The following is a 26166-nucleotide window of genomic DNA, read 5'->3' as shown; positions in this document are numbered from 1 at the left end:
CTCCTTCTCCTTCTCCTTCTCCTTCTCCTTCTTCTTCTTCTTCTCCTTCTCCTTCTCCTTCCTCCTCTTCTTCTTCTTCTTCTTCTTCTCCTCCTCCTCCTCCTCCTCCTCCTCCTCCTCCTCCTCCTCCTCCTCCTCCTCCTCCTCCTTCTCCTTCTCCTTCTCCTTTTTTTGGAGTAGTACCATAAAATTATATATCCATGGAAAGATGATTTCATCAAGAATGTCATGCAATAACTTTTAGGAAGGATTTGCTATTAGAATAGCAGTTACAGGATAAAGAAGAAAAGTGAAACATGTAGAAAAAAATGAGATATACAAAAATGATCACCATAGAAAAAACGAGATTTACAGAAATGATCCCCATGTCAGTGAATACTTCGTTGGGTAACCTTCAGCATGAATGATGGCCTTACAATGTCTTCCCATGGAGTGAACCAAGCCTTTAAGTTCTGCAGCTGTTATAATGTGAAACCAAGATTGAATGATGGCTTCTATTAACTAGGTTTTATTGCTAGGTCGCTTCTGACTAATAAGTTTCTTTAGTCGGCTCCATAGATTTTCCATTGGGTGAAGAAGGTCTGGGCTATTCCCAGGCCATTCCAGCAGTGAAATAGGATTATCTTGAAACTCCAAAAAAAAAGTGGTGTTATTAGCCATCAGACCTCAAAAATACACTTTTCCCAAAAGATTTGCACAATTTTGGCCACTACTGTACTATTGTGCCTGCGGCTTCCATGCCAGACAGGTAGAAGACAGGTGTCTTCAGTTATAAATCAAAGATATCCAACTTTGGCAGCTGTAAAACCTATAGACTTCAACTCCCGGCATAGCTGGCTGGGGAATTCTGGGAATTGAAGTCCACATGTCTTAAAGTTGCCAAGATTAGGCACTCCATTACTGAAAGTCAGATGATGCAGCTCTTCATCTGTTGGAAAATGGGACAAAAAGATTGATCTTTTTAAAAGAAGAAGCAAATTTAAAGGAAGCTGCAAAGGAAGGTTCTGGAAGGCCCAGGGCCTAATGCTTTCCCCAACCAACCACAGACGATATTTCCAGAGAAAAAGGAAGTCCTAATAAAAGGAAGCAGAGGGCCTTTGCTTCAAGGAAAATAGCTATTGCTGTTGAATTAAATGCATATTCCAGAAGGAATATTCCAGAATATTCCAGAAGGAATATTCCAGAAGGAATATTCCAGAAGGAATATTCAATTGATTCTTTCCTCCCCTGTATTATGCTAAGCTAGGTCAATATTTATATATAATCTTTTTAATTGTATTTTAATGTTTGTAGTTTATGTTTTTATTTGGCTGTTCACCGCCCTGAGTCCTCAGGGAGAAGGGCAGTATACAAATTTAAAAATAAATAAATAAATAAATAAATAAATAAATAAATAAATAAATAAATAATTTTTAAATTTCTTGAGTTGTTGAATTGTCTATAAAGGTTTGTACATTTAAGATTGTGCTCCTAATTTTTTTTTATTTTAAAATCTTTAGAATTGAAGTTTTCTATGGAATATTCTGAAGATCTGTAATATTCTGAGGGATGAAAAGCTTGTATCAGACCAGTGCCATCTAGTGGTGTGCTCAGAGCATTACATTTTCCCCTGTATTTTCTGTCTTTAAGTCAGCGGTATTTTTAACGTTGCTATTTTTAAATATTTTGTAAAATGGTGCACTATTTTGCAGGGAGGAAAAATCTGCCCCATGATATGAGGGCAGGAATGAAAACAAAGCAAGATAGATCCATTTGGAGATTCGGGAATAAAAGCAAATCACAACGATTTGTTGAGCACCTGCTTAGAAAAATGTTTCAGAGACGGGAATTAAGCATAAATCCATTTATTTATTCAACTAGCAGAGGATTTAATCAAAAAACTGGGCTGAGACAATTGTTATACTTAATTAACCTATAAGCATAATTCTGAAATGAATAAATGAAAATTAAAAGCTCCTAAAACTCTGTATATAATACAGGTAGCCCTTGATGCAGTGGCCTAGAGGTAGAGCTCTCGCCTCACAATCAGCAGGCTGTGAGTTCAATCCTAGGTAGAGGCAGATATTTCTCTCTCTGGGCACGATGAGAATATATCTGCTGGGGGGAAAAAAACTCCGTATTGGCAACAGGGAAGGGCATCCGGCCAGTAAATACTCCGCTCCATTCAGTTGCCCAGACTCCACCCCGCAAGGGATTATGGGGTCGTTAAAAGAGGATGATTTAGTGACCGTTCAAAGTTAAACAGCACTGAAAAGAGTGACTTATGACGGTTTTTCACCCTTACGACCTTTGCAGCATCCCCATTATCATGTGATCAAAAGTCAGATGCTTGGCAACTGACTCCTACTTATGACCATCACCGTTCCTTTCAAGGATCCTTTTGCAACCTTTTGATGAGCAAAATCAATGGGAAAGTGATCAGATTCACTTAATAACCGTGTCACTAATTTGTCCATTGGGGTAATTCACTTCACAACTGTGGCAAGAAAGGTCTTTAAATGGGGCAAAGCTGACTTAGCCAATGTCTCGCTTAACAACAGAAATCTGGGGCTCAGTTGTGGCTGTACGTTTCGCGGATTTCCTCTAAAGTAGTAGCACTGACCTCGGCAAGATCTCTCCAGGGGTTGCTGGAATTTTGTCCATTTTATCCGTGGTTGAGTAAACTTCTGAGCCAAGAAAGTTCGTTTCAGATCCAAAATATATCCCCACAACATGCATCTGAAATAAGATCAAATTTGCTGGTTAGAAAGATCGGACCGGATTGCTCTTCTTCCCACTACGAAGCCACTTCCGTTCAAAGCAAGAGGGAGGTAGAGCTACCCAGAATCGCCCACAACAAAGACACGGTCTCTACATAAATTTTTAATAAAGAAATTAGAACAGTTAGAACAATTCATCAGGGGAACGACTCCATTCTATTCTAATTTCTATTCCATTCCATTCCATTCCTCTTCTCTTATCTTATCTTATCTTATCTTATCTTATCTTATCTTATCTTATCTTATCTTATCTTCTTCTCTTCTCTTCTCTTCTCTTATATTCCAATATTATTCTATTCTATTCTATTCTATTCTATTCTATTCTATTCTATTCTATTCTATTCTATTCTATTCTATTCTATTCTATTCCATTCCATTCCATTCCATTCCATTCCATTCCATTCCATTCCATTCTATTTAAAGAATGAATAAAAATAGAAGCTCTTCCCATTGGGATCATCCATAAAGCCCTATTCGTCTTTCCAGGATGTAAGCAGAGAGTAGTGAAAGCCAAATCTGGCTCCAGGTTCTGCCTCAGTTTACCTTCCCAATAAGCAACTGAGTCGAAAAATCACTTAAAAGCAGTTTTATTAGGCTACCCTGATAAAGTGGGATCTCTCTGTGGAAAAGGAGAGAGAGAACCCTGAGCCCCATCTTACATTCCTTCTTATAGTTAACACAGCAAAGAAAATGCAAGAGGAAAGTTGATTGGACGGAATAAAAGTAACCTCCCCTTTGCAGAGAAAAATCAGTTACACGGAGTCAAACGAGTTACATGTTTGCATCCCATAATATCACACATGTTCATGAAAGTGAGGTCTTGATGTCAGCAGGGGCGTAATTATGAGGAAAAAGGTTTTTTGGAGCTCACAAAAGAGATAAACCAGAGTCCAGTTTTTATTAACAAACGTTTTCTTATCTGGAACTCATCTGCAGGTTTCTTTATCAGTTTAGGAATGTTAAAAGCTAATAAACCTGAATGTCAAATTACAAAACCCATGTCATTTGACCCTCAGACCTTCACATAGTAATGCAAGATCCATCGTCAGGACCGGAGGGTGGATGGATATGAACCTATTGAGAAATGATAGTAGATTTTAGGAGAAACCCTCCTACGCTACCACTACTCACAATCAGGGGTGAAATCCAGCAGGTTCTGACAGGTTCTGGAGAACTGGTAGGGGAAATTTTGAGCAGTTCGGAGAACCGGCAAATACCACCTCTGGCTGGCCCCAGAGTGGGGTGGGAATGGAGATATTGCAATATCCTTCCCCCAGAAGTGGGGAGGGAATGGGAATTTTGCAGTATCCTCCTCTGCCACGCCCACCAAGCCACACCATACCCACCAAGCCACGCCCACAGAACCGGTAATAAAAAAATTTGGATTTCACCACTGCTCACAATACTAGACAACACAGTAGCAGCAGCAGAGTCCTTCAAGTTTCTAGGTTCTATCATATCGCAAGACTTAAAATGGACACCCAACATCAAATACGTCATCAAAAAAGCACAACAAAGAATGTTCTTTCTGCGCCAACTCAGAAAGCTCAAACTGCCCAAGGAGCTGCTGATCCAGTGCTACCGAGGAATGATTGAATCTGTCATCTGCACCTCCATAACTGTCTGGTTTGGCTCTGCAACCCAACAAGACAGACAAGAGACTGCAGAGGATCATTAGAACTGCAGAAAAAACCATGGCTACCAACCTGCCTTCCATGGAGGACCTGTATACTGCACGAGTCAAAAAGAGGGCTGGGAAAATATCTACAGACCCCTCGCATCCTGGACATCAACTGTTTCAACTCCTACCCTCAAAACGACGCTATAGAGCACTGCACACCAGAACAACTAGACACAAGGACAGTTTTTTCCCAAACGCCATTACTCTGCTAAACAAATAATTCCCTCAACACTGTCAAACTATTTACTAGGTCTGCATTACTATTAATCTTCTCATCGTTCCCCACCATCCATCTCCTTCCACTTATGACTGTATGACTGTAACCTTCTTGCTGGTATCCTTAAGATTTATATTGACTGTTTCCTAATATGATTAAATTGCTTATTTGTTCCCTATGACTATCATTAAGTGTTGTACCTTATGATTCTTGATGAACGTATCTTTTCTTTTATGTACACTGAGAGCATATGCACCAAAGACAAATTCCTTGTGTGTCCAATCACACTTGGCCAATAAAGAGTTCTATTCTATTCTATTCTATTCTATTCTATTCTATTCTATTCTATCCTATCCTATCCTATCCTATCCTATCCTATCCTATCCTATCCTATTTATTCATCTATTATCTATCTATCTATCTATCTATCTATCTATCTATCTATCTATCTATCTATCTAATTCATTGGTCACCCATCTTACCATAGGGTAACTCTGGCCAACTTATAGTCACAAAATTATGTCTACACATGTACCATTATTATCTATTCTATTCTATTCTATTCTATTCTATTCTATTCTATTCTATTCTATTCTATTCTATTCTATTCTATTCTACTCTATTCTATTCATTATCTCTTCTCTTCTCTTCTCTTCTCTTCTCTTCTCTTCTCTTCTCTTCTCTTCTCTTCTCTTCTCTTCTCTTCTCTTCTATTGAGTCCATAGTAGACAGATAATATTTGAAAGCATCCAAAACGGACAATTCCCTGATACCCTGGACTATAAGACAAAGGAAAGCATACAGCATAATCAAACTTTCAAGATTCTGTTATGATTGAGAAATGGATTATGTATATCAAATTGTTTTCAACTCCTAGCTACCATACGTTTGGTATATATGTATTATACCAAAGGTACAAGTACAGATTAGGCGACAGCTGGCTTAACAACAGTAACTGTCAGAGGGACCTTGGAGTCCTAATGGACGATTACTTAAACATGAGCCAGCCATGTGCGACAGCAGCCAAAAAAGCCAATACAATCATGCTAGGGTTTATTTTAAGGTTAGGTAGGTCTTATTTTTGGGGAAACGGGGTAATAAGCCGAAGAGAGACCAAGAAGGGCAAATCTTGCATTAAAACAATAGGAACCAGGAAGAATTAAGAGCTGCTTACCTTCGTGCTTGTAAGTCATTTCTTGGCATCCAGAAAAATAAAGGCACACCAGGGCACAGAGCGAGACGAAGAAAGAGAAATACAAGGTGAGAAACAGGAATTCCATATCGAAGGAGCAGCTGTTGATTACGCCCTGTTTATAATCAGTATAATTTCTTTCCTAAACGACAAATCCCCACAAGGTCATCGGATGCAACCCAATTCCAGAGTTAGTAGTTAGAGGCACGTTACCAGGGGTTGTTATTCCCGTTTAAATCGAACCTCATTGAGGTTTAACGTTCTGCGAAGTTCTTAAGGTGAAGAATGTAAAAACCGTGTAAGGTGCTTCTTCTTACGATGAAGTGGTGGGAGCTTCATCCTTGGAAGCTTTCGAGAAGAGACTGGACAGTAATGGTGTAGGTAGGGTCTCCTGCTTGGGCGAGGGGTTGGACTAGATGACCTACCGGGTCCCTTCCAACTGTTATTCTGTTCCGTTGTCACTCAATGCTTCTTCTCCTTCGTGCCCCAGGGCACGGCTTCTGGGCTAAAGAAGAAAACATTTCTTTGGAGCGTCCCACGAGAACGAACAAGCTGCCTAATGAAAGATAACATAGCAACAGTTACTTAGTAATCATAGCTTCTTGTAGTCTCTCCTCTGGCACAGACCTGTTGTGACCCACCAGTGGCCAGCAGAGCTGGCAGCAGAGTCGGACAGTGAGGAGGTTGGGGACGAACTTGGGCCAGTTCTGGGGGCTGGGGAAAGCTCGGATGAGGGCTCTGCGTCGGAGGCAGAGAGGGAGTTAAACAGCAGTGAGGCAGAGGAACAGCTGGAGCCTTTTCCCAATGTGCACATGCGCAGAGCTGCCAGAAGACAAGAACAACTAAGAAAGCAGGGTCCACTCAGGAGTAAAGCCACACCTTGGAGGTGATAGGACCCTCCCATTGGAAACAAAAGAGGAGCGAACAAGGGAGTAGGCTTTTGCAGGAAACAATTCGTTCGTTCCGTGACTCTGAGAGACTCTGTGCCAAGTTTTGCCTTGTACTGCGGTTGGAAATTAGTTACCTGGCAGCCTTCCAAGCGAGATAAGGTCTGTGTTGATAAATATTCCTTTGAAAAACTGTTCGGACAGGCCTTGCTGACTGTGTATGAAAGGAATTCACAGTCGTGTGAATAAAATTGGTTTTGCCAGGACCAAGACTCTGCTTCCGGCTTTTTAAGGGAGCTGTTGTGGTCCGCCAGCAGCCTGCAGAGCTGGCAGTGGAGTCGGACAGTGAGGAGGCTGGGGAGGACAATGGGCCAGTCCTGGAATCAGGGGAAGGCCCGGATGAAGGCTCTGCGTCGGAAGCAGAGATGGGGCCAAGGCCACCTGGGGGTGATGTGCGGACTCCGAAGCCTCCAGAGGCTGACAGCAGAGAGGCAGAGGAACAGGAGGAGCCTGTTTCTAGTGCACATATGCAAAGAGCTGCCAGAAGGCAAGAGCAGCTGAAACAAAAAGGACGACTCAGGAGTAAGGCCCTGAGATGATTGGCCCCTCCCATAAGGCTTAAAAGACCGGCAACGGCTCTTGGGCTCTTGGTCGGAAAACAACATTGATAGTCTTGCTGCACTTATCTCTGGTCGGCGTCTTCTGCTTCTGAATTTTTGCCAAGAGAAGCCTTTGGCAGTTTGCCTAATTATACCAAGGTTGGTGATTAGACTGAAGAATTTGTGTTATGAAGAATTTGCTTTGATTTAGTTTGGACTACGCTGAGAATGAGTTAATTCTCAGCTGTTCTAATAAAGTCTGTGTGTTTTGGAACTGTTTGCGTCGATTACTACCTACTTGGGCCTGGGTCACAACAGTTGTTTTTTCTTTATTATTTGATTTATATGCCGCCCTTCTCCGGAGACTCAGGGCGGCTTACAATGCGTTAAGCAATAGCCTTCATCCTTTTGTATATTTTATACAAAGTCAGCTTATTGCCCCCACAATCTGGGTCCTCAATTTACCTACCTTAGAAAGGATGGAAGGCTGAGTCAACCTTGAGCCTGGCGAGATTCGAACCTGCAGTAATTGCAGGCAGCTGGTCTTAATAACAGGGTGCTTTAGTCTGCCGCGCCACCAGGGCTCTTTAGTGGTGATCCCACGATCCAGGGCCCTGGGCAAACAGATGTAAGTGTGAATGAGCACACCCAGATTGTGGGTCACGGGAAGGCAAAGGTGACGGTGCAACTTTTTGGGACAGCCGTACATACTTTAGGGTCTGTAAACCGTTTCTTTCTGAAACGGTTAAAATTTAAACTGTCATTAAATGAAGGGTTGCAAGTCAAGGACTCCCTTATTTGGGGGCAATGCTGTAAAACTAAAGGATTTTGGAAAATCATTTAAACAATTTCTGAACGATGAATTTCCATCCCAACCTGTATTTTTAATTAAATATTGCTATTTAATATTACTAATATTATAATGCGCTAACTCTTATATTACCACAAACTACGGTATCTTTCGGAGTATAAGATGCACTTCCCACGCCTAAAAGTGGGTGAAAATTTTGGTGTGTCTTATAGACTGAATATGGGCATTTTTGTCCAGTACCCCAATGCCATTAATCTTACTCTCCATCTCGGTGAGTGGTACCAGTCCGGTGGGGTCGGGGTGGACTAGAAGCTCTTGGAGGAGCCCTTCTCCTGATCCAGCCAATGAAGCTGCTGCATTGCACGCTACCAAGTTCAGCAAGGCATCGGCGTGCTTTTTTTCTTTTTCTTTTTCTTTGATGCCTCAGCTCTCTGCCGACAACTCGGATTTTGTAGCATCTCCTGGGCAGGAATTTGGGAAGGGTTAGGCCTCTGAACAGTGATCATCCTCTATGAAACTCTGGGGGTTTTGCCCCGGCTAGGCTAGCAAAGATATATCCCAATATGCACCCCAACTGTTGGAAATGTGGCCATGGTCAAGGCACCTTCTTTCACATGTGGTGGATGTGCCTGGAAGCGAAAGGATATTGGAATAAGATCAGGAGATGGTTACAAGAAATAATTGGGGAAGATATTGAATTAACACCGGAAATATTTCTCCTGGGAATAGCAAAGAAGCCATATGGAAAGGAAAGGATTCATTTAATGATACACATAATTACAGCCGCCAGATTAGCTTATGCACAATATTGGAAAGAGAAAACGCAGCCACCAGACGAGCTTATAATTAGGAAAATACTGGAGTGTGCAGAGATGATTAAACTAACTCATGAAATAAATGATGATGAGAATTCAGAATACTATACTGTGTGGGGAAGGTGGTATGAATGGCTGTATGATAAAATGAAAGGAAGAGAAAAAGGTGTGTTAAATAAAAGTAAAAAGTAATTTAAAATGTCACCAGAAATATATTCTGTATATAGTTAAAACCACTGCACATCTGATATTAATGGAAATGTCAATATATTTATGTCTTTTTAAACTCAATAAAGTTTTCTAAAAAAAAAAAAAAGAAGAAAAAAGAAACTCTGGGGGTTTCATTTATTTGTAATTAGAAATAAATATTTCACAATATATAATTACATATTGTTTTTGTGATTAATCACTATGCTTTAATTATGTTCGATTTGTAACAATGAAAATACATCCGGCATATCAGATATTTGCATTATGATTCATAACAGTAGCATAAATTACAGTTATGAAGGAGCAACGAAAATAATTTTATGGTTGGGGGGGTCACCACAACATGAGGAACTGTATTAAAGGGTCGCGGCATTAGGAAGGTTGAAAACCACTGCTTTAGCGAGTTACGGCTGGAGAAAAGCATTACCGGTATCTGGAGCCTCTGGCATCAAGCATGGCCATTTCTACAATAAATTGAGCCGAGGTGGCGCAGTGGTTAGAGTGCAGTACTGCAGGCTACTTCTGCTGACTGCCGGCTGACTGCAATTTGGCAGTTCGAATCTCACCAGGCTCAAGGTTGACTCAGCCTTCCGTCCTTCCGAGGTGGGTAAAATGAGGACCCAGATTGTTGGGGACAAGAGACTGATTCAGGAAAAGGCTTAGAGAGGCCTGTAAAAGCACCGTGAAGTGGTATATAAGTCTAAGTGCTGTTGCTATGGCTAAATCTCAAGAGAGAATTTATTTAAGCCAGCATGAAAATCACTTTTCATTTCATTCACTTTTCATTTACCAAAAAAAAAAAAAAAAAAAAGAGGGACAAAGACCATTTTTCCCAGTGTTGGAGAATTCACCGCCCTGTAAAACTAAATAACTAAATAACTAACTAAATAGCTAAATAAATAACTAAATAGCTAAATAGCCAAATAACTAAATAAATAACTAAGTAACTAAGTAACTAAATAAATAACTAAATAACTAAATAAATAGCTAAATAGCTAAATAACTCACTCACTCACTTAATCAATTTATTTAGTTTGTCAAGCATATATAAGATAACAGGTAAAAATATCAACATAATTTGAATACATGAAAAGAGTAGGTAAGAAGGAATATTAGGACAGGGACGGTAGGCACGCTGATGCACTTATGCATGCCCATTTTCAATCAATAACTCAATCAATCAATGTTCCAAGGAAGCAACTAAATAACTAAATAAATAACTCAATAATAACTCAATAACGCAATCAATCAATCAATGTTCCAGAGAAGCAACTAAATAACTAACTAAATAACTAAATAATAACTCAATAACTCAATCAATCACTGTTCCAGGGAAGCAACTAAATAACTAAATAAATAACTCAATAATAATTCAATAACTCAATCAATCAATGTTCCAGGGAAGCAACTAAATAACTCAATAACTCACTCAATCAATCAATGTTCCAGGGAAGCAACTAAATAACTAACTAAATAACTCAATAATAACTCAATAACTCAATCAATCAATCAATGTTCCAGGGAAGCAACTAAATAACTAAATAAATAACTCAATGAATGAATGAATGTTCCAGGGAAGCAACTAAATAACTAACTAAATAACTAAATAAATAACTCAATAATTCAATGAATGTTCCAGGGAAGCAACTAAATAACTAACTAAATAACTAAATAATAACTCAATCAATCAATCAATCAATCAATCAATCAATCAATCAATCAATCAATCAATGTTCCAGGGAAGCAACTAAATAACTAAATAAATAACTCAATAAATAACTCAATGAATGAATGAATGTTCCAGGGAAGCAACTAAATAACTAACTAAATAACTAAATAAATAACTCAATAATTCAATGAATGTTCCAGGGAAGCAACTAAATAACTAACTAAATAACTAAATAATAACTCAATAACTCAATCAATCAATCAATGTTCCAGGGAAGCAACTAAATAACTAAATAAATAACTCAATAAATAACTCAATGAATGAATGAATGTTCCAGGGAAGCAACTAAATAACTAAATAAATAACTAAATAAATAACTCAATAATTCAATGAATGTTCCAGGGAAGCAACTAAATAACTAACTAAATAACTAAATAACAACTCAATAACTCAATCAATCAATGTTCCAGGGAAGCAACTAAATAACTAAATAACTAACTAAATAAATAACTCAATAATAACTCAATGAATGAATGAATGTTCCAGGGAAGCCTGAGAAGAGGAGAGAAGGCTCGGACCCCCCCCCCCCCATCCACTCAGCCCTCCCCAGCCGGGCTTGGAAGCTCCGCCGCCTGCCCGCCTTCCGTCCCGCCCGCCCGCCCGGCGAGGGCCGTCCCAGCCGGGGAAGGCAGAGCTACCCAGCGGCGGCGGCTCCTCCTCCCCGGGGATCCCGCTCGCCTCCTTCCCGTCCGCGCAGGGGCAGCCGAGGCGGGCCAGGATCGCGGCCGCCCTGCAGCCGGGAAACAAGCAGGCAGGCAGAGTGGGTCGGTGGGCGGGCGGGGGTCTCTCTCTCTCTCTCCACCTCCCCCCGGCTTCTCTTCCTTGGATGCGCGTCCCCGCCGAGCTCGGGCACGCGCTTGCGGGTTCCCGAGTCTTTTACTGCCTTGGTGTCCGGGAACGGTGGGTGGCCGAGTTTGGGGAGGGGGTCGCGAGAGACCCCCCCTCCGCTGGGCTTTGGTGGGGGGGGTTGTCCCCCTTTGCGGGGGAAGCTCCAAGCGGGGTTAAGGGGGGGGGCTGGTTGGGTGGAGTGGGGGGTGGGGGTCCCTACAGGGTTGGGTTGGGCGTCTTGGAGGGCGGGGGGTCGCGAGAGATCCCCGCGACGCTTTGGGTTCCCCCCATCCCTTGTGGGGGGAAACTCCAAGCCGAGTTAAGGGGGGCTTGGGCTGGCCGGGTGGGATGGAGTGGGAGTGGGAGGGGATGCAAAGCTGCAGGTACTTTAATTCCCCCCCCCGCCCTAGAAAGGCAGGGAAAGCCCCCTCCCCATCATCCCCGCCCCTCCCCTCCATCTCTTCCTTGTATTGCTCAGCTGGCATCTGGCAAAAAGTTGCAGACCTCTTTGCAACCAAGCGGAGTGGGGGGGTAAGGGGGCCCAAAGCAATGACACCCCCCCCCCCAAGTCCCAAGAAACAATTCCCATGTTTGCAAAGTCAGGGGTGACACAAGCCCCCTCCCCCTGGGATGGACACAGGGCTGAATATTGGGGGGTGGAGAGAAACAAGGAGTTTTATTTTTTAATAAAAGATGATGATGAGTGGGCATCTTGAGCCAATCCTTCCGGCTGGCCTTGTGACTGGACCGGGCAGCTGCAGAGGAGGGAGGGAGGGAGGATGACGCCCAGCTCCACTTAGGGAGAAGGAGGGGGGCGGAGGGGGGGGGTCTTTGCTGGGCTGGATAAACAGCCTGTCCCAGCACACCCTTAAAAGGGCCAGAGAGAGAGTTACACACTCAAAGTAAACCTCCTGGAGATATTTGGCCAAGACTGAGATGTTTTGGATCCTGGTTGGGATTTCCTGGCACCCGCTGACACTAGAAAATCTCTAAACAGGAAGAGAGGTGGTGTGCAAAAGAGGGAGGGAGAGAAAGAGGGGAGGAGGAAGGAAAGGAGGAAGAGAGAGGGGGAGGAAGAGGGAGGGAGGAAGATGAGGGAGGGTGGGACAGAGAGAAAGGAGAAGGAGGGAGGGTAGGGAGGGAGGAAAGGAGAGAGGAAGGAAAGAAAGAAGGAAGGAGGAGGGAGGGTTGAAAGGGAAGGAGGGAAGAGAGAGGGGAAGGAAGAGGGAGGGAGGGACAGGAAGGAGAAGGAGGGAGGGTAGAGAAGGAGGGAGGAAAGGAGAGAGGGAAGAAAGAAAGAAGGAAGGAGGAGGGAGGGAGGGAGGAAAGGGAAGGAGGAAAGAGAGAGGGGAAGGAAGAGGGAGGGAGGGAGAGAGGAAGGAGAAGGAGGGTAGAGAGGAAGGGAGGAAAGGAGAGAGGAAGGAAAGGGAAGAAAAGAGGAGGGAGGGAGGAAAGGGAAGGAAGGGGGGAAGGAAGAGGGAGGGAGGGAGAGGAAGGAGAAGGAGGGTAGGGAGGGAGGAAAGAGGAAGGAAAGAAAGAAGGAGGGAGGGAAGAAAGGGAGGGAGGAAGATGAGGGAGGGTGGGACAGAGAGGAAGGAGAAGGAGGGAAGGTAGAGAGGGAGGGAGGAAAGGAGAGAGGAAGAAAAGAAAGGAAGGAAGAGGGAGGGAAGGGAAGGAGGGAAGGGAGAGGGGAAGGAAGAGGGAGGGAGGGACAGAGGAAGGAGAAGGAGGGAGGGTAGAGAAGGAGGAAAGGAGAGAGGAAGGAAATGAGGGAGGGAAGAAAGGGAGGGACGAAAGGAGAGAGGGAGGAAAAGGAAGGAGGGAAGGGAGAGGGGAGGGAAGGAAGGAAGAAGGAGGGAGAGAGGGACAGGAAGGAGAAGGAGGGAAAGGTAGGAAAGGAGAGAGGAAGGAAGGAAATAGGGAGGGAGGGAAGGCGGGAAGGAGAAAAGTGGAGGGAAGAAAGAGAGAAGGGAGGAAAGGAGGGAGAAGGAAGGAAGGGAAGGGAAGGAGAGGGAGGAAGGAAAGAAAGGATGGAAGAAGGAAGGAAGGAAGGAAGGAAGGAAGGAAGGAAGGAAGGAAGGAAGGAAGGAAGGAAAATATTTCTGGCCCTATTTGTTGAAGGGATCTCTTGCAGCCAGACCTTGTGTAAATGATCCTGCGGTGCCTTCTCCCCCACTCTCTGGCTGGGCCCTTCCGCCACTCTTAGACCCCGGGCCAGAGCCCTTTTCAGCCCCTCCCCTTGCGCCCGGCTGGGAAGGTCAAGGATGAAAAGATAGCAGAAGCTGAAGGCCATCGCCAGAAAAAATCGACACACCCATCCCAGGAATTTATTTATTTATTTTAAACACCTCCTAACAACTTTTAGTGATGCTTGCTCCCCTTCCCTTCGTTTGTTTCCCCAATTACTAACCTAAATATTTCTACATTTCATGGTCCTTCCACTTCTTATTATTTTATTTTAGCTACTGTTTTATAACCAAGGTAGCTTCATTTCAGCCGAGCAGTTGAAAAACATGGCTTGATGCCTAGCCAACTGCTTAAGGGTGGATTTGAAGGATGCTCTTTTTGGATGGCTGCAGCCATTGGCTGAAGCTGGCATCCCAATCTTAGGACATAATGCGCTTTCTTAAGAGCAGCTCAGATGCTATTTTTTGGGGTGGGGGGGTCCCCCAAGGAAGAGCCCCTTGCACCTCGGTTGAAAAGAGCTCCGTTTCTATCTGCGTTGTAACCCCTCCTTTAATTTATTTATTTATTTATTTATTTATTCGATTTATATGCCGCCCTTCTCCGGAGACTCAGGGCGGCTTACAATGCGTTAAGCAATAGCCTTCATACTTTTTGTATATACCTGCTTAGTAGGGTTTTCGGGGGCCCCTAAGCGGTGTTCTTTTTTTTTTAATACAAAGTCAGCTTATTGCCCCCACAATCCGGGTCCTCATTTAACCTAAACTTCCAAGGTCGTTCCATAATCCTGTCCTTTTGGAGACGGTTTGAAGTGAGAGAAGCGGAGATCATTAAACACTTTAGATCAAGTTACATATTGCGGGTCAAATATTGAAACGATTGACCTCGTCGCAAAAGAAATGGAGATTGCTTAATGTTGTGAAATGGCAGGATATTGCATTTCTAAATTTCACAAGTTGGTCTAGATCAGGGAGCTGCAACCTTAAAACACTCAAAGAGCCATTTGGACTCGTTTCCCACAGAAAAGAAAACACCGGGAGCCACAAAAACCCTTCCCGTGCCTGACTATTTCTTCAGCAGCCACAAAACTAGCATATCTAGTTGAATTAAATGTTCTGTTTTCTTCTGAAACTTTTCTTTTCTTGGATTTATCCATGGTTGGCCTACCGGGGGTTGAAAAGCTCAATAAATCGTGTGGCGCACATCGGCAGTCGTGCCGCATATTTTGAGTGACAGGGAGCCACAGCAAAGGGGTGGAAAGAGCCACATGCGGCTCCAGAGCTGCAGGTTGCTGACCCCCTGGTCTAGAGAGGTGGTAGAATCTAAACTCCCTAATTATTGTCTATATTGGAATTTTTGTCCTGGAATTAATGTGCCAAGTTGTTTCAAGGACAACAAACGACTAGATTTTTCTCCCTTTAAGGGTGTTGTCCGTATCTTAGGATCATAAACCAAGTCTACTTTTCGGTGTGTACTCAAGTTGCCTCGCTACTCAAGGAAAATATTTTGCTTAAAAGACGTCTTTTCCAAGGAGCGTGTCACCCAAGGAGAACTGTCACAAGCTGCTAAGCCCTGTCCAAAGCTGGCACCCCGGGCTGAGCAGATTGACACCCGGGCCAGCTGTCTGTTTTGCCCTCTTGGTGACCCACTGGATTCGAGAACTCTCCTGTCCTTGCGGTGTGGAGATCACCAGGCTGGGAGTAAAGCTGGAAAATCTCTCTCTCTTTCCCTCCACCCGTCTCTCTCTCTCCCTCCCTCTCTCTCTCTTTCTCTCTCTCCTGGCTTTTCTAGAAATCGCAATGGATGCCCCCAATTTTGAAGAACTGTTGGCCAGAGCAAAAGCGGGAGAGCCGAAGTCGCAGACAGAGGTTACTTATTTATTTTATTATTTATTATTTGAATTTCTATACCGCCCTTCTCCTTTCGGACTCAGGGCGGTGAACAGCCAAAATAAAAACATTTATACATAAAGTACGATTAAAATAGATTTAAAATCATTAAATTTGGCCCATAGTTTAAAATTTATCGATTTAAAATCCATATCAAAATTTAAAACCAACCATAAAATCATAAAATCAAGAGAGACCGGCTAACTGAAAGAGATGAGTTTTTAGGGCCTGACGAAAAGTCCGTCGATGCTTTCTTACTGTCCTTGCCTTTTCTTTTTTGTTAAACGTTTTAAGGAAATAATATAGACAAGAAGGCATTGAAAAAGAATACAAAATAAAAAGTAAGTAAACAAGGGCTCTAGAGAAGGTTGTGGGGAGTACATTTTTCCTAGATATTTATGTATTTATTTATCTATTTTATAAAATTTGCATGCCACCCTGTCTCCAAGGGCTCAGGGCAGCTCATAGCGACAGTCGACCAAGCGACTGTTAAAAACAACGAATATACATAAAAAAAATCAAGAAAGCTTTTTTTAAAAAATTTTTTTTTAAATATACTACCCCATCAGTTTACCCCATCATATTACAGGTACTTCTCCACAATTCTCCACTTACCACCACAATTGAGCCCCAAACGTCTGTCGTTAAGCGAGACATTTGTTAAGTGAGTTTTCCCCTGTTTTATGACCTTTCTCGCCCGGGGAGCTAAGAGAATTGCCACAGATGTTAAATTAGTAACACGGTTGTTAAGTGAATCTGCCTTCCCCTGTTGATTTTGAAGGTCGCAAAAAGGGGATCATGTGACCTTGGGACGCTGCAACAGTCATAAGTATGAACCAGTTGCCGAGCGTCTGAATTTTGATCACGGAAGTGTGAAAAATGGTCCTAAGTTACTTTTTTCAGTGCCATTGTAACTTTGAAAAGTCGCTAAAGGAACTGTTTGTAAGTTGAGGAATACCTGTACAAGAGTAAAATAATAACTGTTATTATTTTATATATTATATATAAAACTCCACATTGGCAACAGGAAGGGCATCTGGGCAGTAAACACTCAGCTGCATTCAGTTGCCCAGACTTCACCCTGCAAGGAATTACGGGGTCTTTAAAAGAAGATGATATTATGTTATGTTATGTTATGTTATGTTATGTTATGTTATGTTATGTTATGTTATGTTATTGTTATATGTATTATAATATATTATATTATATTTATTATATTATATTATATTATATTTATTAAACTATATTATATTATACTATGTTATATTTATTATATTATATTATATTATTATATTATATTTATTATATTTATTATACTATATTATATTATATTTATTATATTATATTATAACAAGGGTTCTAGAAGGTCATGGAGATGACAATCTTCCTAGATATTACAGGTAGTCTTCAGTTTATGACCACAGTTAAGCCCAAAATGTCTGTCACTAAGCGAGACATTTGTTGAGTGAGTTTTGCTCCATTTTATGACCTTTCTTACCCTGGTTGTTAAGTGAATCACTGCAGTTGTTAAGTGAGGAACGCATTTTCCCGATCGAAACGTGGGCTAAACCTTCCGTTTTTCACAGGTGGGGAAGCACTACCTGAAGCTGGCCGAAGAGCAGGATGAGGAGCTGAACAGCTGCAGCGCCCTGGAGTGGTTGATCCTGGCGGCCAAACAGGGGCAGAAGGAAGCCCTCCAGATCCTGCGAACCTGTTTGGCCGAAGGAAAAGGTAGGATCCCGCGCTTTCACGCACACGGGCGGTCCTCGATTTACAACAGTTTGCTCCGCAACCGTTCAAAGTTGAAAACGGGGACTCGCGGCCTTTTTTAACTTCCGCGTGATCGCGCGGCCAAAATGCTTCTAGTCTCTTCTTCCGTCAGAAACCCACTTTCCATTCTGTAGAGCAGGATACAAAACCTCCACAGAGTGGTGGGTTTTGCAACTGGAGGAAGTCAGATCTAACCTTGACCATTTTGCCTTCTCTTCTCCTTGAGGCATCACGTCAGAAAACGTGGAAGAGGTGAAGAGGTTATCATCCGAGACTAATTTGGAAAGAGCCGTGAGAAAAGCTGCTTTGGTCATCTACTGGAAATTAAATCCGAAGAAGAAAAAGGAACTGGCTGTTTCAGAACTATTAGAAAATGTTGGCGAAGTGGACAGAGAAGGTTTGTTATCGTTTATTTGCAAGTTAAATCTGTGTGCTTAACCAGAGGCGATTGGGTTAGCTGAGATGGGTTTATAAAAAACTTATAAGTATTCCTCGACTTCCAACAGTTTTTAGGGACCCTTCAAAGTTGCAACGGGACTGAAGCAAGTGACTTAATGACCTAATGGCGGTTTCCATCCTTCCTGATGATTTACTCCCGCTGCTGTAGTATTTCTTGGCAGCAAAAGTCCTCAGGCCAACTCTCCATCCACGGTCATTTTCAGCTAATTGCACACTCTTGTGGGTTTCTGAACAGAGTTGTCTAACCTTATCTACAGCGTAGTTATTATGGTCTGCCCTCTGACCCCTATTCCCTGTGGGCCAGCCTGAAGAAAGTCTGGATGAGTTCAGGAGTTCATGTTTGCCCAGCTCTGCCTGGCCAGATCTCAATCTCAGCATCTTGAACATGTCAACTGTCCAGTTGGCGAATCCCGAAAAAGAAACACCTTTACCAACTTTACTGAATAAATTGGCACAGAAGCAGCAAAACCAGCTCTGGATTTCCCGCGCGAAAGCACGCATACTTCATTCCAATCCCTTTCCCCACGGGCCACCCACACTCCACTGCGTCCACCAATCCCTTCTGTTCCTTTTGTTATGGGAACCAGCCTGCCACTCTGGAACATCTGCCCCGGGTGTCCTTGAAAGGGGGAGCCGTATCTCATGGGAACCATGATGCTTGGATGCCATCCCTGCCCCCTCGCAGCCCAATTCACCAGCACCCTTATTCTTCGTCAAGCTGCGAGCAAAGCGGAATATAGGTGAAAGTTTGAGTCAGTCTCGACAGGTGGGCTTCAACTCCATCTATGCTGGCTGAGGAATTCTGGGGAGGGGGGAGAGGGTTGAAGCCCACCCATCCGAAAAGTGGCTGAGATTGAATGTCTGTGGAGATTCTCAATCCTCCAGGTCTTGGGTGTCTCAAAGGTGCTTTTTCCAGGGGTGAAATCTACTTACCTTCCCAAACGGTTCGGAAGTGCACGCACGTCACATGCACTTGAAACCCTTCTGCGCATGTGCAAAGGGTGAAAAACAGGTTACTTCCTGGTTAAAACCAGGAAGTAATGGCAACCGGGCGGGTAGACGGAGCCTCGCTCCGCCATCCCTACCAATTCGGCCGAACCGGTTTGAACCGGAATCATTTCACCCCTGGCTTTTTTCCCAAAAGACTTTTTTTTAAAATTTTCTTTTTCTTTGGAAATGTTTCGCTCAGTGGTGGGATGCTGCCGGTTTAACAACCGGCTCAGTGAGGGCATGTGCGTGCGCCTAAGGCGCTTGCACACAGCACTAAAAATGGAGCGTTTAGAAGCTCAGCTGCGTACCTCCCAAGTCAGTAAGTAGAACAGTGAGGGGGCGGGGAATCAGCTGTGCCACGCGATTGAGAGGAGCTACAAAGCAGGAAATAAAGTACAGGATAGAGTGGGGATGGGTGGGCGGGGCCAACTGATCATCTGCACTACCGGTTTGCCCGAACTGACTGAATTCCACCTCTGGTTTCGCTCCTCATCCAAAAAGCTTCTTCAGTTTAATTCTTCTTCAGTTCAGTTTGCTGAAGCTGAGACACCCTGGCTGAGATGACCTCGGGGCCTGCCAATGAGTGGGGTTCCTGGCTATGGGGAAAGACATGGGGGCTTTCTATGTGTTTGGGGGGCTTCCTGTGGTAGGGCTATTCATTTGTTTTAACCCTTTTGTGTCCCACTTCTCTTTAAAACTCTTCACACCTACCTGTGTTTCCGAGAACAGGCCAGGGAGACCAGCGTCCGGGACCTCTTCCAAAGACCGTCCAGAAGCAGAGAAGGATGCTGGAAAGATTGGTCAGCAGCGAAGGTAGGGAGGGCTGCCTGGGTGGGACCTTCTCCTCTTTAGACCCTTCTGCCACCTTCCGCTCATAGAGATTTTTTTCTCTTGAATGCTTTTTAGCTAAGAATTACATCGCCTTTGATGACTTCGTTGAAATAACCAAGAAGTACGCCAAGGGTATCATCCCATCAAGTATGATCCCTCAGGATGACGACGATGAGGATGATGAGCTGACAGGAAAGAGCCCCGAGGAACTCCCCTTCCAACAAAAGGTGAACGGCTGGAGGACTTCGATGCCATACTTTCCTCCCACCCGTTTGCTCAGGGTGGGCGGAGGATACACAGAGGACCCTGAAAGGGTTCCCGGAGAGCAGCCCACAAAGGAGGGAGAGCATGGCAAGCATGGACCAGGTGGGCGAAAGAACCCCTCCATTGGAGAGTCTCCAGAAGGCCCAGTTTCAGGTCTTAGGTAGTGGGGGCACTGGGACCACCCAGACTCAGGTGTGGAGCCAAAGGTGGGTCTTATCGAGACTCTCCAACTGTAGTGAAAAAGGGAAGAGCTTGCTTTGTTGAGATTCAGCCCATTGGTCACGTAGTTGTGTGGTCTTCAGCTCCTGGGCAGCACCCTCCCGAGATCTGTGTACCACTTCTTCAGACGCACTTCCCAACCTTGGTTGGGCAACAGATTAGAGTGGGTGGGCCTTGGCTGCAGCCCCTTTGCAGGTTTACCTACCTGGGCTTTTTCTGATCTCTTGTGGCTTTCCACTGGAGCAGGGGTCTCCAACCTTGGCAACTTGAAGACTTGTGGACTTCAACTCCCAGAATTCCTCAGCTAGCAAAGCTTTTAAGATTTGTGGACTTCAACTCCCAGAATTCCTCAGCCAGCAAAGCTTTTAAGATTTGTGGACTTCAACTCCCAGAATTCCTCAGCCAGCTTTGCTTTAAGACTGGTTTAAAAGCTGGCTGAGGAATTCTGGGAGTTGAAGTCCACAAGTCTTAAAGCAAAGCTGGCTGAGGAATTGTGGGAGTTGAAGTCCACAATACTTAAAGGAAAGCAGGCTGAGGAATTCTGGGAGTTGAAGTCCACAAGTCTTCAAGTGGCCAAGGTTGGAGACCCCTGCACTGGAGTAAAGAGGTGCAGTTGGGCCTCTCTGTCCCCTGGGAAAATATCTTTGCAGTCACTCCCAACACGTTTATTTGTCTGAGGGGACAAAACAGGGCCTTGACAGGTGTAGTTTTGGAACTTAAGTTTGTTTCCTGTCCTAATCAGCCCACCAGTCTTCTCCAAAAGGGACTTTTGGGGTTCATTTGGTCCCCTCTGCTGTTTGGGATGACCCGTGCACGGCCTTCTCTTTCCAGATCATCAAGTATCCCCTCCATGCCATCATGGAAGTCAAAGAGCACCTGATCGAGGTGGCCTCCAAAGCTGGCATGCACTGGTTGTCCACCATCGTCCCGACCCACCAGATCAACGCCTTGCTCTTCTTCTTCGTCCTCAGCAACCTGACCATCGACTTCTTCGCCTTCTTCATCCCCCTCGTGATTTTCTACCTCTCTTTCATTTCCATGGTGATTTGCACCCTGAAAGTCTTCCAGGACAGCAAAGCATGGGAGAACTTCCGCACCCTCACGGATCTCCTGCTTCGTTTCGAGCCCGATCTGGATGTCGATGAGGCAGAAGGGAATTTTGGCTGGAATCACCTGGAGCCCTATTTCCACTTCCTGCTCTCGGTCCTCTTCGTCCTCTTCTCCTTCCCGATTGCCAGCAAGGAATGGATGCCCTGCTCCGAGCTGGCCACCGTTTCCGTTTTCTTCATGGTGACAAGTTACATGAGCTTGTGCACCAGCGCAGAGCCTTACACGCGAAGGGCCCTGCTGACCGAGGTGACTGCGGGGGCCCTCTGCCTGCTGCAAGGGGCCCCCGACCACTGGGGTCACGTGAAGCTCCTGGGTAAAACATTTTACACCCTTCCTCTCGGTAGCGTCCTGGTGCTGAACCTCAGCCTCCCTTGTCTCTTGTTCCTGTACTTGTTTTACCTTTTCTATCGCATGGCACGACTGAAGAAATGTAAGGGAGTCTATTGCTACTTGGTTCCTTACTTGGTCTGCTTCATGTGGTGTGAACTCTCGGTCGTGATTCTCCAGGAATCAACCGGCCTTGGTCTCCTTCGGGCTTCCGTGGGCTACTTTTTATTCCTGTTCGCCCTTCCGATCTTAATGTTGGGCATCGCCCTGATGGGCTTTTTCCACTTCCTAAGATGGCTGGTAACGTTGGAGCTGACCAAGATCGTGGTCACGCTCGTCCTCTGCGCGGTCCCTCTGGTCTTCCACTTGTGCACGCGGGCCAGACTCTCCGCCGTCGAAATGGTGAAGTCCTTAACCAAGAGTTCCATTGTGAAGCTTATTCTGGTCTGGCTTTCTGCCATTGTGCTCTTCTGCTGGTTTTACGTCTATCGCTCGGAAGGGATGAAGGTGTACAATTCGACGTTGACGTGGAATCAGTACGGGTTTCTCTGCGGGCCCCGGGCTTGGAAAGAAACCAACATGGCGCGAACTCAAATTATATGCAGTCATCTGGAAGGCCATCGGGTCACCTGGACGGGGCGATTCAAGTACGTCCGAGTGACCAGCATTGAGAACAGCGCCGAGTCCGCCATAAATATGCTTCCATTTTTCCTTGGGGACTGGCTGAGATGTTTGTACGGAGAAACGTACCCCGCGTGCGACCCCAAAAACACCACCCTGGAAGAGGAGGAACTCTGTCGCTTGAAGTACTTGACCAAGCACAACTGTCACATCAAGAGATTCGACCGGTATAAATTCGAAATAACAGTGGGCATGCCCCTCAGTGGCGGGAATGGCAACCGGGCCCCCGAGGAAGACGATGTCACCAAGGACATTGTGCTGAAGGCCAGCAATGAGTTCAAGCAGGTTCTGCTGAACCTGAGGCAAGGCAGCCTGGTCGAGTTCAGCACCATCCTGGAAGGCCGCCTGGGGAGCAAGTGGCCGGTCTTTGAGTTGAAGGCCCTTTCCTGCTTGAACTGCCTGTCGAAACTCTCCCCGGCAGGCCGGCACGTGAAAGTAGAACACGACTGGCGAAACACCGTTCATGAAGCGTTCAGATTTGCCTTCAATTTTCTGTTCTCCCCTTTCCTGTCCGTTGCCTATTGAGCTCCGCTTGCTACCCTGTTTCCCCCAAAAATAAGACCTCCCCTGATAATAAGCCCAATCGGGCTTTTGAGCCGCATGGCAATAAGGCCAAGCGCTTATTTCAGGCTTCAAAAAAATATATAAGACAGGGTCTTATTTTCGGGGAAACACGGTAACGCCTGCTCTTGGTTGGTCGCAGTCGGATATAACGGCATGTAGCGCGGTACGTCATGCGGTCCTAATACTTTTTCTGCCTTGCACGATAATCTCTACATCTAAAAGGATGCCTAGCTGCGTATTAATGGAAAGCATAAGAAGCAGGATTTTCTAAAGGACTAACGCCATGATGGCGAACCTATGGCAGACGTGCCAGAGGTGGCACGCAAAGCCCACTCTGGCAGCTAGCTAGTTTTTGGGTTTCCGGCGCTCCAGCGCATGCACGCACGTTCTGGTTTAGGCACTCGGTGCCAAAAAGGTTCGCCAGCGCTGGATTAATCTATCTAACCAAAGATGCTAAAAACACAACTTTGCCTTCTATTTATTCTCAATAACCGACTGTATTCCACAGGTGACAGCTGTAACATTGACAAAAATGTCAAAATGAGGGTGCGTGATGAAGCCCGGGCAAAAATGCTCCAATTTACGACTTGTGCCAGGCGCCAAGAGAACAGGGTTTTGGTGTGGAGATGACCTTCCGTTCTCCCTTTGCTCCTAAGCCCCATGGACTGCAGAGGAACCGTATTCCGGAGGAAATAAATTCTCTGCCAATAATTAAATCCTGCGAACAGAATTGAACTAATTCAGCGGTACGAGTGGGTGATTATTATTTTTTTTCCAGAGGAAAGGGCCTTCGTTCAGTCCCCGTTTTTCTTTTCCTCCAGAAAGAAGGCAGAGAGGAAATGGTTTAAGCGAATAAACATGATTGCTTAATTCTGGAAATGGTAATAAACCATCCGGAGATAAATCTGTCCTTCTGATCACAAGCATAAAATAATGATTTAAAAATATGACAAACACTTTGCCGTCTTTTGTTGTTGTTGTTGTTTCTTTATATGCACATAGTATGTTAACATACCAGATTCCGCATCATGCATGGAATAGCCACTGGAGATTTTGTAGCACGCCTCACCTTACTTTGGAGTCAAGTAAATTGTCTTTAGTTCTGGGTTAATGGATCCTCCTCCCCGTCTCCTTCTGAATCTTTTATCAGCCTGGTTTAAATACGAAGAGGGCCTTGCCCAATTATTCATCTTTATTCCTAATTATTAGGGTTTCTCCGAGATTGGGAGGACAGCAAATAGAAGAAATTTGCAAAAGCCCACCAACATCCCAAGCTGCAACCTCTGCTCTTTGAAATTGAGGATACCAATTCTGAAATGTAATAATAATAGTAACAGAGTCGGAAGGGACCTTGGAGGTCATCTAGCCCAACCCCCTGCTATTAGTAGCTTGAGTTGGTGTTTAGGCTATCGGTTTGAGCCCCGAGCCCGGCGATTTGGCTGCCAACGTTTTGTCGCCATTCGAGGAGACCTCGTCGGTGAGCTTTGAATTGTGCTCGTCTGTACAGACAAACACAATTCAAAACGCACCGACGACGTCTCCTCGAATGGCGACAAAACGTTGGCAGCCAAATCGCCAAGCTCGGAGCTCAAACCGACAGCCTAAATGCCACTTATATTTTAAGAGTTTAGTTTCCCTGTTTTTAAGATTTTTCTCAAGGCTGGTTGGGGCAGCAGGATGAAGCTGAGTGGCGTATATTTACTCCAGCATCACGTTGGGGTTATGCAGTGGTGGAATGCTGCCAGTTTAACAACTGGTTCAGTGAGCGTGTGCTTAAGGCACTTGCGCGCAGCGCTCAAAATGGAGCATTTAGAAGCTCAGCTGCTTACCTGCTTATCTTCCAAGTCAGCAACGGTTAAGTAGAACAGTGAGGGGGGGGGGAAATCAGCTGTGCCACGCGATTGAGATGAGCTACAAAGCAGGAAATAAAGGACAGGATAGAACAGGGGCGTGAGGGTCGGACCAACTGGCCATTGGCACTATCGGTTGGTCCGAACCGGCTGAATTCCACCTCTGGGGTTATGACATCTGATCACAAGGATCATGTCGAACATAAAACCGGAATAAAATGATGAGTAACGAAACACGTCAGCCACCTGGTCATAAGGAGAATTTATTTTTGAGATGACTGTATGGCGGTTGCAATGAATTAAAATATAGAGTGGTCGCCAAAGGACGGTGGTGGGTCATGGAATAATTAATCCACATACATCTTATTGCTGCAGACATTTATTGGGGAGTAAGCTCCGTCGATTTGCAGGGTGTTTACTTCCCAATAAAGGTTTTTCTTTCATCAAGCAAGTAGCGGTATCGGTCCAAAGACATGTCTCTCTCTCTCTCTCTCTCTCTCTCCAGTGGGACCTAATGCACTTCCGTGTTCATTTTGTCTTGAAAGATATACAGATTGTTTGTGGCCGCAATAGCAATGATGTTTTCCGTGGGGTGCCAGGCGGTGTGCAAAATTTTTTGGGTGAAGTCCAGGCTGTCGGCGCTGATATCGTCTTTCCGCCTCTTGCCCCCGGCGCACACACGGCGAGGCTTCAGGATCGCCCGTGGCTTGCTGTTCTCGCGGGAGGCCTCCAAAGTCACGTCGCGCTTCGTGTTTCGGTCGAACATTCGGAAAAAGTTGTTGTAGGCCCCGGTCATGATGACGCTGCGGTAGAAGAAGAGTACGGAGATTAGTTAGCTGGCCAGGAAGGAGGGGAAATTCCCTGCGCTGCAGCCTTCACCCCATGTCGGAAAGCTGCCAGCGTGATTTATGCATAACGCTTCGATGGGTGAAGTCTGCAGGCAGAAAATGCTGACACTGTAAGGCAGAGGTGTCAAGGCCTGCTTAAATCTGGCCCGGGAGACCAGCCTGCAAATATCAAAGGATCGGCCTGTGGTGCCTCTGCAAGCCAAAATGGGCCTGTGCGGCCTGTTTTCGGCCTCCCCAGCCTCCAGCACACTCTGCTGGCCAAAAACAGGCTACACAGAGGTCCCAGGAGGCCCCACATAGCCCGTTTTCAGCCTCCCCGGCCTCCAGCAGCACTCTGCCTGCCATGGCCATGCCCACCCCAGCCACGCCCACCCCTGGGCATTTCCTCCCTCCCCAGCCCTCCAAGGTCAAGCACCACCCTGATGTAGCGCTCAATGAAATTGAGTTTGACA

General features: G+C 45.0%; 3 protein-coding genes across 5 annotated transcripts in view; 1 reads left to right on the top strand and 2 right to left on the bottom strand.

Annotated features, from left to right (window-relative positions):
- Positions 1-2686: 2686 nt before the first annotated feature.
- Positions 2687-5937, bottom strand: LOC139320625 (uncharacterized). The gene is made up of 2 exons (XM_070949023.1): positions 5832-5937; positions 2687-2718 (listed from the first exon to the last, which is right to left on the bottom strand). The coding sequence occupies exons 1-2, from the start codon at positions 5935-5937 to the stop codon at positions 2687-2689; spliced, it is 138 nt and encodes a 45-aa protein (XP_070805124.1).
- Positions 5938-11576: 5639 nt separating this feature from the next.
- On the top strand, positions 11577-23945 carry WFS1 (wolframin ER transmembrane glycoprotein). 2 transcript variants are annotated; one of them, XM_070949032.1, is made up of 7 exons: positions 11577-11651; positions 15704-15780; positions 17388-17532; positions 17798-17968; positions 19750-19833; positions 19927-20078; positions 21166-23945. In XM_070949032.1, the coding sequence occupies exons 2-7, from the start codon at positions 15712-15714 to the stop codon at positions 22975-22977; spliced, it is 2433 nt and encodes an 810-aa protein (XP_070805133.1). In that variant the 5' UTR covers positions 11577-11651; positions 15704-15711; the 3' UTR covers positions 22978-23945. The 2 variants fall into 2 exon arrangements, with proteins under 2 accessions (XP_070805133.1, XP_070805134.1); XM_070949033.1 differs by lacking the exon at positions 11577-11651 and adding an exon at positions 11778-11800.
- Positions 23946-25377: 1432 nt separating this feature from the next.
- Positions 25378-26166, bottom strand: part of PPP2R2C (protein phosphatase 2 regulatory subunit Bgamma) — a 35043-nt gene continuing 34254 nt past the window's right edge. For both annotated transcript variants that reach the window (XM_070948231.1, XM_070948232.1), the window contains exon 9: positions 25378-25669. In XM_070948231.1, coding sequence (XP_070804332.1) covers positions 25378-25669 — 292 coding nt within the window. The remainder of the gene's footprint in view (positions 25670-26166) is intronic.

This window comes from Pituophis catenifer, unplaced genomic scaffold, assembly GCF_029215685.1.
Source record: "Pituophis catenifer annectens isolate HBS135680 unplaced genomic scaffold, rPitCat1.0.hap2 SCAF_8, whole genome shotgun sequence".
NCBI lineage: Eukaryota > Metazoa > Chordata > Lepidosauria > Squamata > Colubridae > Pituophis > Pituophis catenifer.
This window is presented reverse-complemented; position numbering and strand designations above follow the sequence as displayed.